The sequence below is a fragment of the Stomoxys calcitrans genome, chromosome 4, assembly GCF_963082655.1.
Source record: "Stomoxys calcitrans chromosome 4, idStoCalc2.1, whole genome shotgun sequence".
NCBI lineage: Eukaryota > Metazoa > Arthropoda > Insecta > Diptera > Muscidae > Stomoxys > Stomoxys calcitrans.
The window spans coordinates 28,718,518-28,732,598 of record NC_081555.1 but is presented as its reverse complement, the minus strand read 5'-3'; the positions used below and the strand labels follow the sequence as shown (position 1 = coordinate 28,732,598).

Genomic DNA, 14,081 nt, shown 5'->3' with positions numbered 1-14,081 from the left:
TGCCACTCAGCACGCCTAACAAAGGACTTATTGAGAGGAGAGTTCACGTTCGGGACCGATCAATTGGCCGTCTAGATCGTTGAAGTATTTATTCGTGAGGTACCGGCCGAAATGTTCGAAAGAGTATGCCAAAATTTGACTAAGCGGATGCACTATTTGAGGCGCAGTCACGGTCACGGTTTCGCCTTGCCACTGCTATTTGTTTCACCATCTCTGTTGGTATTTGTTATTGTTTTGTTGAATACAATTTAAAGTTGCCTAAAGCTCTACAGATCAAGAAACAAAATCATAAGCAGACATTTTCTGTAATGGGATGTATTTACCGGAATCAAACATTTATGACCAACACATATTTTAAGTAGAAGAATTTCAAAGTATTGATGTGAGCTTTTTTGTTGTTGAAAGGACATTTTAAGGCCTTTACAAGAGCCTTCCTCCAAAATCGATTCTACCTTATTGTGCTACATTATTCATCAACGGCAACGTCCATTAGATACAAGACGTAAATATATGGAATTTTAATTTTCTGTATTCAGTTTGTGTAGGGAGAAAGGACATTTGGTGAAGAATAACTATTAAGATCGTCTGTTGGGCAATTTTAAAGAGTTGCAAAGCATATTGTGGGCCTTTGAGACATTTTGTGAGGCATCTTGTTCCTTGCTATAACTTTAAAATTTGTTATCCATAAAGATCGAAACATAAAGTGCTTAATGCACCCAATGAACCACGTAATTCTAAACAAAAATTGAATACAAAGCAATGTTTATTAAATATAACCCTTTAATCTGGATTTATTTAAGATTTTATAAATTAAACAATACAACAAGGGATACAAACTACCACCACCATTAACAATACACAACCTTTGTTTCACTTATATCCTTTACCGTACTACCACCTCATGTTGTTCATCGGAGAATGGGCAAAACTTGCATTGGACGTTCGAGTGAAAAGACACACCTGAAGTAACAAAATTGAAATTGAATAATTTTTCCATCTGATTGCACTCTGCATGAAAGCATGGACCAGAGGAGCCAACGGACATACATATATGAGTACATCCTTATGTAAAGGTATACACACTCATCACAGACATATATATTGAGTATGATGATATGTCCTTTAGTTATAGAACTAAGGGTGGAAATTTTGGTATTCGCCAATGCAATGCCATAAGGCAGCATCGCTAGCAACTGATTACTACAATCAGCTGATTGCTATCTCAAGCCTGCTAATGGTAAGCATTGTAATGATGTTGTAATGTACACTGAAGAAAAGAACTATATGTTGGTATATAACAACTCATTCGTATGTAATAACTAAAAGATTAAGGTTTTGAGATATTTTTTGTATTCTAACATGAATGGTGCAATGGATCATTCGATATGAGCATAAAATTCATTTGAGATTAAAAAATTTAAAAAAAATACCATTAAACAAGTAAAAGCGTGCTAAGTTCGGCCGCACCAAATCTTATATACCCTCCAGCATAGCTCATCAAGCTATGCTTATCAAGTTCTTTGCCCGATATCTCTTTATAGGCAAACAAAAGTTAATGGATAAGAATGGCTATGCCATTGGAGCTATAGCAAGTAATGAACATATTGGAGATATATTAGGTTTGGCTGTTGGAGACCAGAGTAGAAGTCATTGTGTCAGCCTAATCGGATAAAAATTGTCGCTCAAGAAGTAAAATCGGGAGAGTTGTTTATATGGGAGCTATAACAGATTATGGGCTAACACAGACTATATTAGGCAAGTATGTTGAAGGTCATAGAAGAAGTTGCCGTACAAAATTCCAGCCAAATCGGATATGAGTTTCGCTCTCTGGAGGCTCAAAAAGTGTAATCAGGAGATTGGGTTATATGGGAGCTATATCAGGTTATGAACCGATTTGGACCATGCTTAGCTAATTGCTAATTTTGCCCATGAACATTCCACTAAGGCACAAGGGCAAACTTCTCATATCTCAATGATTGCAGTCCGATTCAAGTTTAAGCTCAATGATAAGGGGCCTCCTTTTTATAGCGGAGTCCGAACGGCGAGCCGCAGTGCGACACCTCTTTGGAGAGAAGTTTTACATGGCATAGTACCTTACAAATGTCATGTCAGCATTAGGAGGGGAAAACCACCGGTGAAAATTTTTGTTTTCTGATAGTCTCGCCAGGATTCGCACCCAGGCGGTCAGCGTCATAGGCGGACATGCTAACCTCTGCGCTACGGTGGCCTCCATACTTAGCACAGTTTTTAAAAGTCAAAACAAACTACTTCATGCAAAACTTCAGCCAAATCGATTAATAATAGCGCCTTCTAGCGGCTCAAAAAGTGAAGATCCGAGATCGGTTTGTATGGGAGCTATAATAGGTTATTAACCGATTTGGCACAGTTTTTAGAAAACATAAAGAAACACCTAATGCAATATTTCAGACAAATCGGAATCAGACAATGAACCCTCTATAGGCTCAATGAGTCAAGATCCGAGAGCGGTTTAAATGGCAGCTATATCAAAACATGGACCGATATAGCCCATTTACAATCCCAACCGACCTGCACTAGAAGGAAGTATTTGTGCAAAATTTCAAGCGCCTAGCTTTACGTCCTGTGACAGGCGGGCGGAAAGGACAAAACCGACTTCGCACGCTTCTGGTCAGTGCCGGGATTGAAGAGAACGCCGGACCCAGGTCCTTTTCGGTTTGTCAGAACCGCCTCTATGAAAACAGATCTTAGTCCATGGGTTCTCAATGTAGACACCCAGGCCCATTCTGTACCCTAGCTTTAATCTATCTGTGTAGCATGAACTTCCAGATGACAATACCAGAGTTCCGTCAATCCAAGACTGTGTCGCTGGCAACAGTGCCTCGCTCTCGACCTCAAGTGTCGTCTCAGTTATCTAATCGGAAACCTCCTCCACACCAAGCTACGGTGTGGCTCCTTATAAGCGAACCAACTCTTATGATATCCCATTTTGTTCCAGTGTATTTATTCACCTAGTCCACAAGTTCTTTTGTCTTCAGGCGTATTAGATAAAATTATGCACGTGCTGCCAAAATCCACTGATAATTGTGTAGCCAAGCATGTACGCGCTTTCGTAACCAGCCACTGGCAATGTTACGCATGCGTTCACCACCCCTTTTTCCGAGGTTGATTGTTTGCTCAAAAACACACACACACATTCACACTCAGACCAAAGGACATAATCATCCATTGTTGTAACTGACGTTCATTCAATTGGTTTTGCATTGCAAGCGACAGCTTGGATACAAAAGCTTAAAACATTTTCACCATGTCGCGTTGTTGCTATGAATATTTCATATGGAGTAACGTCATATATGAAAAACTATTCGTAATGATTGGGAAACCCTCCGACAGCAAGAGTCTTCCAAAACAATTTTCTCGTTTTCACAGCACATCAATGAACGACGCACCCAAACGACAAGAAAAAGAGCTATGCGTGCGTGTTTGTCATCCGTTTTATTTTTAATTAAAAAAAAAATACAAAACAACCATCATCGAACCTGGGTTAAGATCACATACCGAACGAAGGGCCAGAGATGGTGAGTTGGGATTTTCGTCTATAAGGATACAATGGCAAAAGGGATTTTTACAGCTTTCTGTGTCAAAATCATTTACATACACAATATGTTTTTTATTGGTTTGCCTTTGCCATTGTCCTGTTGTTGGCTGTAGGCTGTTTTTTGGGTTTTCTGCTTCCTTAACATGACATGGCAGCCTGTCTGTCATTTTATGAAATAAAGGTATTGTGCATTAGTAGTTTTGTTTCATTTCTTTTCAATATCTCACAAGCGAAGAGACACGTGTCCGTCCATTACAAACAAAATATCAAGCATTCAGAAGACATTGGAATAGGAATTATAATGAATATGTCGCATAGACATGATGTGTGAACTTTCCACCACCTTTTTGAATGGCAGTTTACTTGTTTGAAATTTGTGATTAACATAAATTTAATATTTTTGCAAGACTTCTAAAAATTAAGAAAAAACTTTTTACACTATTTATTTTTACTATATGACAGCCTATTGAGAGTGTGGTTCGATTAGTCATTGTTACCATTTATATCTAGATAGGACACATAATTAATGAGTTACAAGCATTTTAAGTTTAAAAATTAATTTTTTTTTTTAATTTTTAAGAAAAATTTTACGCTCCCAGAATGAAAAAGTTTCACTCAAAAACCCATGTCCAAACTGAGACGTTAGTAGGCAACATGGGGTTAGAGCAGAGACGGCGGAAGACATATTAAGGCTTCTGATGAAAACGCATTTTCCGTTGGATACCACGGACACACGGAAATACCGGGTTCTAGGTACAATAAGGTTGATCGAGGCCTCATCATTGCGGACGTTTTGGTAGAGTAAGCCTTGAGGAGCTTCCAACCATTTAAGTTAACCCGTTGCGAGGGAATATTTCTGAATTACTACAGAAGGACTGTAGCGCAGCGGTTAGCATGTAGGGGGACATGCTGCTGCATGAAGCTGAATCCTGATGAAAACAGAAAAAAATTTTCAACGATGGTTATCCCCTCCTAATGCTGGCAACATTTGTGCTATGCCATGTAAAAACTTCTCCCCAAAGAGGTGTCGCTTTGCGGCACATCGTTCGAACTCGGCTATAAAAAGGAGATCCCTTATCATTGAGCTCAAACTTGCATGGGACAGCATTCATTGATATGTGAGAAATTTGCCCCTGTTCCAGTGCATGGACATACACAGAAGGAGGCGGACTACCTGACGCCCAATGTGACCAACAGCGTTCCCAGGACTTGCTTAAACTCCAAAAGCCTTTTAGGAGGCAAGGCTGGTATTTATACAAAAGACCTTTGAGCCTTACAACTTTTCTACTCAAAACCATGGGGCGTATAGTGGAAACCATGATAAAGAGAAGTACATTCAACGAATTGGTCATGTCAAGAAAAGGGCTGTGAAGAACCCTATATACGAGTTTCTGCATAAAAAAGAAGAATCCTTTCATGCCAAGATGTACTCTTAGGCGGTTTGTTTTGACATCGAAAGGGTTTTCAAAAAATGTGAGGCCCAACACACTCATCCAATAGTACCGAGTGCTTAGAGGCTGGATAATCCACATGCTAAGGAATAGATGTAAAAATTGTGAGTTCCTTGACATAAGCATATAGGGGATAAGGTGGAATACGGCACTCCAGAGGGGGCCGCTTATCGCCACTTCTATGGATGAACGCCATAAATAGTATATTGCAGACCCTGACTGAGGAGGTGTAAGAGTCCGAATCATCTAAGCAGAAGAGACGAAACGGTCTTGGAGATGACATAAGATTGGGCTAGACATAGGAGTTTGAATGCAACCAAGGGAAGGCTAAGATCTGCTTGTCTGCCGCACCACATTTCCTCAACAGAACGACTTCGATATCCAACAAGGTCATACACTTGAGTGTGATCTTGGATAGAATATTTAACAGGAAGTGTTATTGTTGTAGCAGTGTGTTGTGTTATAAATTTCGTCTGCATGGTTCGGTTGAATATCCAGATCCTGGAACTCTGGAACAAAGTTATGGTGTGTCCAGAGGGTTTCGGGTCTGAGTCGAATGGATCTGGCGGGGCAGTTAAACTGGTGACATGTGTCGTGTGGTCTCAGGTCACAATCGGAACATACATCCTGGATGTTGTCGTGTGGTCTCAGGTCACAATCGGAACATACATCCTGCATATTGGCATCAATCCTTGGCCTGTAGGAGTAGTAGGAGTAGAGAGTAGGAGTAGAGTAGTATGCATCAGCAAAATCGTAATTGAGCCAGAACTGATTTGCTGGGCGAGGTCAACTGACTTTTGTGCCACCATGAACCATGGGAAAGCTGTCAGGCTCTGCTGGATGTCAAGCCATCAAGGTGTGGCGGAGAACAACGCAGCTGACGAGCTGGTCAGGAATGGATCTCTGATTGCCGCATATCTTGCTGTGGAATAAGAGAGACCTCCACTGTGCAAGCTTCTTGATATGGAGGACGCCTTTTATGATAACTGTGCGAATAAGGCGTGGAAGGGCTGGTGCTTCAGGTTATAGACAGTCAAAGGTCCTGTGACCAAGTAGCATGACTGAGAAAGAATGACTTAGGACTGCTATAGGAGTCCAGACTGGTCATTGCAACGTGAGGTCTTTGAAGTCGCGCTGAGCGTATGAATAAGCAAACTTCGGCAGGATGTGCGATGACGAAGAGGAGTTAGAGACGTTCGAGCACCTGCTGTGTTTTTGCCCGGCAAGCAGGAGCACAGGATCATTGGTGAACACCTCTTTCCGAGACTGGTAGGGCGCTTCTTCTGTGATCGAAGTGATTATGTGAGCGTTCCTCTGGGAGGTCTTCTGAGATTTGTGAATACGTGTATAACCTCCGGATATGGGCCGTGGTCTCACGTCTTTATTCTCTTCTCTTTTTTTCTAGAGTATCACAATGGGCCAAACTGGCAACCGCACATGCACCTAATCCTAGTCGTAGAGTTCCTCGATGTGGATACTCAACAGAATCAAGCAGACGAAAGATAGAACACAACACACTGCTACAACAACAACAAAAACAACGGATATGAAGGTACAAATCTTGGTTTCCTTTGCAAGCCCATAGCTCTTCAGCAAAATGACCTACATCGGCGAACCATTTGAACTTTGGGTTTATTTTGCAATTCGCCGCACTCTAATGTCTCAACAGATATGGATATGTGTGGCTACACCTTTTAACCCAACTGATAAGCATGGCTTAAAATTTCAAATCAAAATCTTTGAAAAAATAGTTTTTTCAATGCATCATAGTGTCCAAAACTTTTGACGAATACAGTTCCGTGTTATCGCATTCACATCATGAATATTTTCAAAAATTTTCTGATTTTTGCCTTCATTTATTTCAATTCTATTGAAAGTGCCAACATTCCAACTGATGAATCGAATTCCTTGGTCAAGGTGGAGTCGTTAAAGCTCAAACTTCAACAGCTGGAGTTGGATGTCAGAAAACAACTCGTTGCTGGAAAATTGCAATGGCAATTGCAGACATTTCAAAAGTGGTATCAGGATGCTGAGAAATGCTCTCGTGATATTTCCTACATATTTGATGACTGGACAATTATACAGAGACGCATTAATGCCAATGAAAATTTCCATAGAAATTGGACGGATTATAGCAATGGCTTTGGTGACAAACAAGGAAGCTATTTTTTGGGCTTAGAGGAAATTCACCAGCTGACAAACTCGCAACCTCAAGAGTTATTGGTGCTTTTGGGCGATGATGAAGGAAAAGTGGCCTATGCCAAATATGAAAATGTTGTAATAGGAAGTGAGAAGGAGAAATATGAGCTTAAGGAATTGGGTGAATATAGCGGAGATGCTGGCGATTCACTGTGCTATCATGTAGGTAAGCAATTTTCTACCTTCGATCAGGATAACAATGATGAAATGCAACGTTGTGCTAAAGTCTGGGTAGGAGGTTGGTGGTTCGGTGAATGTTTTGATAGGTAATTCAAGCAATGTTACGTATTGAAGGCTGTTATTCTTTTGTGATTTTCATTTATTTTCTTAAAGCAATCTGAATGGTAGTAACATGAAACATAAATCGGGCTCTATCTCCAATGAAGGCATAGTTTGGAAACACTGGCATGGCATGAACTATTCTTTGGAATTCGCTCAAATGATGATAAGGTCTAAGGTATGAAAACATGAATTCAAAAACATTGCCTTGGATTGATTAAATTATTCAACTACAAATTTATCTGTATATACCAATAAAGAAGCCGTTTGTTTGAACCGTTGAGTAGATCGTGCGTTTTGTTACCTCATTCCGCAAGAATATAACTAGTAAAAGGTAGTTATTTTCGGAAAAAAATTTTAAATCTCTCAAGGGTAGCTACGATAGTGTTATACATTAGGCGGTTGGTTGTTGTTATTGTAGCAGTGTATTATACACTGAGACGGCAGCCCTTGCCAATGAAGGCTTCATCGGGCCAAACCGGTACGTACAACCGGCTGCCATGAGATTTCAGTTATTAGGCGGTTTGTGATCTGCGTCTGTTTCCAGTAGAGCCCCCAGATCTTGATTCCGGGAGTTGGATTAGAATGAGGTCTAAAGATACAACAGCTACGGTGGTGGTATCAGGCCGTAGCATATTGTCTGCGTCTGTTTCCAGTAGAGCCCTCAGATCTTGATCACGAGAGTTGGCTTAAAATGAACTCCCAAGATACAGCAGCTGCAGTGGTTGTATCAGGCCGTAGCATATTCTCTGCCAATGAGCCTCGTTTAGTGGAATGGCTGCGATAGGCTGCACTAGCAAACAAAGGACTGATCAGTCTTTTCTGGTCAGGCGCAGCACTAGATTTAGCCCAGAAGGAAAATATTCCTTCTCGAGCAATGGCACATTCTTGGATACCAAGGATTCCCTCCGATTCTGTATCTATACTGCATGCATGTTTTTTGATCAGACAGTGACCTGTCATGACGGACACAATGAATGAGACGTCTGTTTTAGCCAATGACAGAAAAGCGGAAGACCTCTTCAAGTTCATTCGTTGCCCTTCGGGCATGATCCTAAAGCACTAACTTACATATCTCTAGAGGCATACTCACAGATTCCTTTTCCCCTAAGGTACTTTCAAGTCTCGCAAGCTCGCCGCTTTACACTTCCCTGGGATATCTTTGTGACCCGGCACCCAGAACAAGAAAATATTGAACTGTTCAACCCTCTCGTTGAGAAATCTGCGACAGTCAAGGGCAGTTTTTATATTCAGAAATACGTTCTTCAGAGATTTAATGGCTACCTGGCTGTCTGAGAAGCAATTATATCAGGATTTAAGTTCAATTTCGTGTCCAGCAAACCATCCAGGTATTTTGTGCTTTCAGTAAATAGAAAATTCTCTCCTCCCAAGGAGACAGGCACCACTGTAGGTAACATGTATCTGTTGCTCAAAAAAACTACTTCCGTCTTGCACGGATTTACGCCTAGACCACTTTCGGTAGCCCACTTTGCTAAAGCACATAGAGCTTCCTAAAGTATGACTCTAAAAGTACTAGGAAACTTCCCCTAACCGCAATAGACACGTCTTCAGCATACGCGACCACTTTTACACCTCTTTCTTCCAGAGACAATAATATATTGTAAATGGCTACGTTACAAAGTGAAGGAGACACTATACTTCCTTGAGGTGTTCCGCTACTGACACATCTTTTATACCCACCACCAAAGGATGGTGTCATTCCGTTTGCAACACATCGAAATATCCATTTCCGACCCTATTAAGTATATGTATTCTTGATCAGATTAAAAGTCTAAGACGATCTAGCCATGTCCGACCGTCTATCCGTTAGTCTGTTGAAATCAGGCTACAGTCTTTACAAATAAAGATATTGAGTGGAAACTTTGCACAGATTCTTTTTTTGTCCATAAGCAGGTTAAGTTTGAATATTGGCTATATCGGTCTATATCCTGATATAGCCCCCGTATAGACCGATCCGCCGATTTAGGGTCTTAGGCCCATAAAAGCCACATTTATAATCCGATCTTGTTGAAATTCGGGACAGTGAGTTGCGTTAGACTCCTCGACATACTTCTGCAATATGGCACAGATCGGTCCAGATTTGAACATAGCTGCCATATAGACCGATCACTCGATTTAAGGTTTTGGGCCCATAAAAGGCGTATTTATTGTCCAATGTCGCCGAAATTTCGGACAGTGGGTTAAGTTAAGCCCTTCAACATTCTTCTTCAATTTGGCTCAGATCAGTCCAGATTTGGATATAGCTGCCATATAGAACAGTTCAAAGTCTTGGCCCCATAAAAGGAGCATTTATAATCCGATTTCACTGAAATTTGGCACAGTGTCTTATGTTAGGCTTTTCGACATCCGTGTCGTATATGGTTTAGATCGGTTTATTTTAGATATAGCTACTTAAAGGTCTAATATTTTGTTATACACAATTGAATAATGACTTGTACTTATAAGTATTTGGTCCAATTCGGAACATATTTCGATATAGCTGCTATGGGGCATAAGGTATGCATTTTTCACCGGAATTTGACGAAAGGTGGTTTACATATATACCCGAGGTGATGGTATCCAAAGTTCGGCCCGGCCGAACTTTACACCTTTTTACTTGATAGATCTACAGATCCCAATGCTACGGCCTGATACCACAACCGCAGCTGTTGGGTCTTTGGATTCCATTCTAAGCCTATTCCTGTGCTTCAAATTTGCCACTCCACAGGAAACAGACACAGATCATCAACCGTCTAATGCATAACACTGTCGTAGCTATCCTTAAGTGACTTACAATGTTTTCCTATTACAAGTTGCAGAATATTGTTGCGGAGCGAAATAACTCGACGGTTCAACAGGATTCTGTGAGATTCTCCAATATGAAATGGCAGCGTATACTGAACACTTTTCACTTTTACAGATGACAAAATTGTCAACCAGTGCTGCCAGGTCGAAAAACGTAACTCATAAAAAATCATCCTTTACCTTTCATTTGAGCCCCATATTGTCATGGTCAGTTAATAATTCCGGGTTTCAAGGTTTTTTGGAGTAGGGACGCCCCCAGACAGTTGATTCCGAAAATCGTTAACAATTTCGTGCTCTATTGCCGAATACCTTTCATTTGATTAGGTAAATATGTGCAGTTTGTGGTGTGTTTTGTGTGTGAGGCGGCCACCCAGACACTGAAGGCCTGAAAAAATATGTCAGACTTGTCCTCTACTCTCAAAAATCTTTTTTTTGGTCCCAATATTAACAGGGACAGTAAATAAGCCCTGTTGAGGAATGGTTTTGGAGGTGAGTGGACTCCCAGACACTTGGTCCCGAAAGTCGATATCGATTTCGTGCTTTACTATAAAATACTTTTATTTGATTTTGGTCTGGGAGGTCTTTTGGCTTTGGGAATTGACCTGAACACTAGGTTTTAACTCTCAACCCCGAGCATTTTTGAAAATTATGAAAAGAGAGAAGGGACCTCCCGCCTATTTTCACCACGGGACCATTCCACACCACCTGTAAAAAAATTCGAGAAAATCAGTTCATCGAAAATTGTTGAAATATAATGAGTTTGCGAATTTTCGCTCGTCCTGCTGCTTTTATGCGCTCCATTTGTCAGTTCCAACATTTTAAACTCAAAGTTCATGTTAACTAAGCCCAACAAAATGACTTTAGTGTCTCTTTCAATCAAAATTTAAAAGTCCATTTAGAGTTCGAATACATTACCGCCACATCTCATCTAAATCCGATATAAAAACAACCCCCTTGAGCATCCCTATCCTTTAGTTTAGCTTTATCTTTGAACTTTTTTTTTTGGAAAGGCATAAAGGGATGAGAGAAACTTCTCTTGAATGACCACTGACGCCAACATCCTATCATCAAAGCTGCAAGGGTGAAAGTGTTGTAGTTGCATGTGTGTGTGAGAGAGAGAGAGGGGGTAGAAACAGGACAAACGAGACGCTGGCCACCAGCACACAACAAAAAAGGGAGAAAAGAGTTGAGTTTAACAAAACAAAGGATTAACCCGAAAACAAAATATTGACGATTAATTCAAAAGGCTGTAAAAACTAAGCCCAACATACAGACATAAGGAGAAAGCTTGGATGTTGATGCTGGAGTAGTAACATGGAACATTGCCTAGATGAAATTGCAATCCCAATGGTCCTTACCGGTAAAGACTTTCATTCCCAACGAAAAAAAAAAACACAACAAAAACTGATGAAATCATTCTATGATATGGGACTGGGACACATTCAGGATACAAGGACAACAAATGCATCAGCCCTTATGAATGATGGCTGTGATGATGATGTTTTTGTTGTTGTTGTTGTTGATGATGCACCATGACCATAGCCACCATAACTCAAACCTTTGTCATGTTGAAGTCCGTTTTTTGTTTCTTTGCCCTCCAAGCTACATTTCCAAAAGGGTTAAAATACACAAAGGTAAACGAATGCCATAGTAAATTTGACTTTTATTGCCATATTTTTGTTTTTATACTCTCCACCATAGGATGGGGGTATACATATACCTCGAAATATAAGTCTAAGACCCCATAAAAAATATATATTCTTGATCATCATGACATTTTAAGTCGATCTAGCCATGTCCGTCCTTCCGTCTGTCTGTCGAAATCACGCTAACTTTCGATGGAGTAAAGCTAGGCGCCTAAATTTTGCACAAATACTTCTTATTGGTGTAGGTCGGTTGGGATTGTAAATTGGGCCAAATCGGCCCATGTTTTGATAGATCTATAAACCGATTTTGGGTCTTGACTTCTTGAGCCTCTAGAGGGCGCAATTATTATCCGATTTGGCTGAAATTTTGCACGTATCTTTTTGGTATGACTTCCAAGAACTGTGCCAAGTCAGTCCAAAACCTGGCCTAAGTCAGTCCAAAACCTGATATAGCCGCCATATAAACCGGTTTCCTGACTAAACTTCTTGAGCTTTTAGAGGGCGCTATTCCTATCCAATGTAGTTGAAATTTTGCTTATGTCATTGTGGTACGATTTCCGACATCTGTGCCATGTATGGTTTAAATCTAAATCTATGGTTTAAATAATAACCCGATATAGCTGCCATATAAACCGATCTCCCAATTTGACACTCAGACCCACTAGAGGGCGCCATTTTTACTCGATTTGCCTGAAATTTTGGAGGTGGTATTTTTCTATGACTTCTAACAGACATGACATGACGGTCCATATCGGTCAATAACTTGATTGTAAAAGTCATTAAAAAAACTTGACAAATGCGGTCCATGGTGGAGGGTATATAAGATTCGGCACGGTCGAACTTAGTACGCTTTTAATTGTTTTTTTTTTTTGTTTTTCAAAAACAATTTAAATATGCCAAAGAAATTCGAAACCAGGGTCGTTAGTTACGTGTTTTTTCTTAAACATAAGGGCTAAGAAAACGAATCAGAGAACTGTTTAACAAAAAAAAATGCTCATAGATGAGGAAAATAGGAAATCAATCAGGAACTAGTAATGTGTGTAATAATTGTGCCGCAAAGATAAGGACAAAGGATAATTGGTCAATTGAACGATTCCTTACTTTTTTATGTCATGTGAAACCAATTCTAGAGATGAGTTATTTAGCAAAGTGGAAAGAATGTTAAATCAAAGCTATACGAAGATAGCAAACATAGAAATTGGATGCAAAAAAGCGCTTTCTGTACAACAGATAATCCCAATGGAATGCTTCATCGGCCAACAAATTTCGTAGAAAAAAATTTTTTGTCGAAAATTTCGTCAAATTATTGATTTCTATACGAGCGAAATTTTTTTAATGGCTTACAGAAAATATAGAAAAGTAACCAATTTGCAGAAAAATAGGGGAAATCAATGATCAAATAGAAGCACATTTTAATTTCAACTAAATGCATTTCTTCAAAAAAAATTTAAACTTGTCATATATTTTATTTTCCTGTAATAAATGTGAAACATTAGTAAGATTAGATTCTTTTATGAATATTAACTGATTTCGGCCCGCTTCGCTGCGTCCCCAGATACTTGGACATTAATCTTAATGTCATACCCGTAATCTACTTCCAAACAGCCTTCATTTGAACCCCATGTTGGGGCAAAATCCCTCGGCCCCCTCCTAAAAGGTTATATGATTTTCCAATATGCCTATTTGAAGAGTTTTTGGATCGGAGCGGCTCCCTAGGTACTTGGACCCATTTTTGAATACCACATTCGTACTCTACTCACAAATACCTTTCATTTGAGTCCCATATTGTTAAGATCGATCCACTTTTGGTTTTTTGTGGCGTTTTGGTGGTAAGGGGGAGGGTCCGATCCCCCTTCCAATATGAACAAATTATATAGCTTATATCTCCTTCCAGACCAACCTACTACCGCTTTGCTGTCGCTGGCTAGAACAGACGTCCCAGTCATTGTGTCTGTCATGAGAGGTCACTGTCTGATAGGAAACAAGTAAAAGCGTGCTAAGTTCGGCCGAATCTTGGGAACCCACCACCATGGATTCTGCTAAAAATGTATACAAAATAAATTTTGTTGAGAGGCATAATTTTATTCTACATACGAAACTTCTGGCAAACTAGCAAAAATTAATGCT

At 40.0% G+C, this 14,081-nt stretch overlaps 2 protein-coding genes across 3 annotated transcripts in view; one reads left to right on the top strand and one right to left on the bottom strand.

Annotated features, from left to right (window-relative positions):
- The window catches only part of LOC106087570 (ELAV-like protein 3), a 189,171-nt gene that overhangs the window by 171,827 nt on the left and 3,263 nt on the right, over positions 1-14,081 (bottom strand). The gene's annotated exons all lie outside the window — the stretch shown is intronic.
- LOC106087567 (fibrinogen-like protein 1) lies at positions 6,828-7,725 on the top strand. Its single transcript, XM_013252655.2, has 2 exons — positions 6,828-7,490; positions 7,558-7,725. The coding sequence occupies exons 1-2, from the start codon at positions 6,844-6,846 to the stop codon at positions 7,685-7,687; spliced, it is 777 nt and encodes a 258-aa protein (XP_013108109.2). The 5' UTR covers positions 6,828-6,843; the 3' UTR covers positions 7,688-7,725.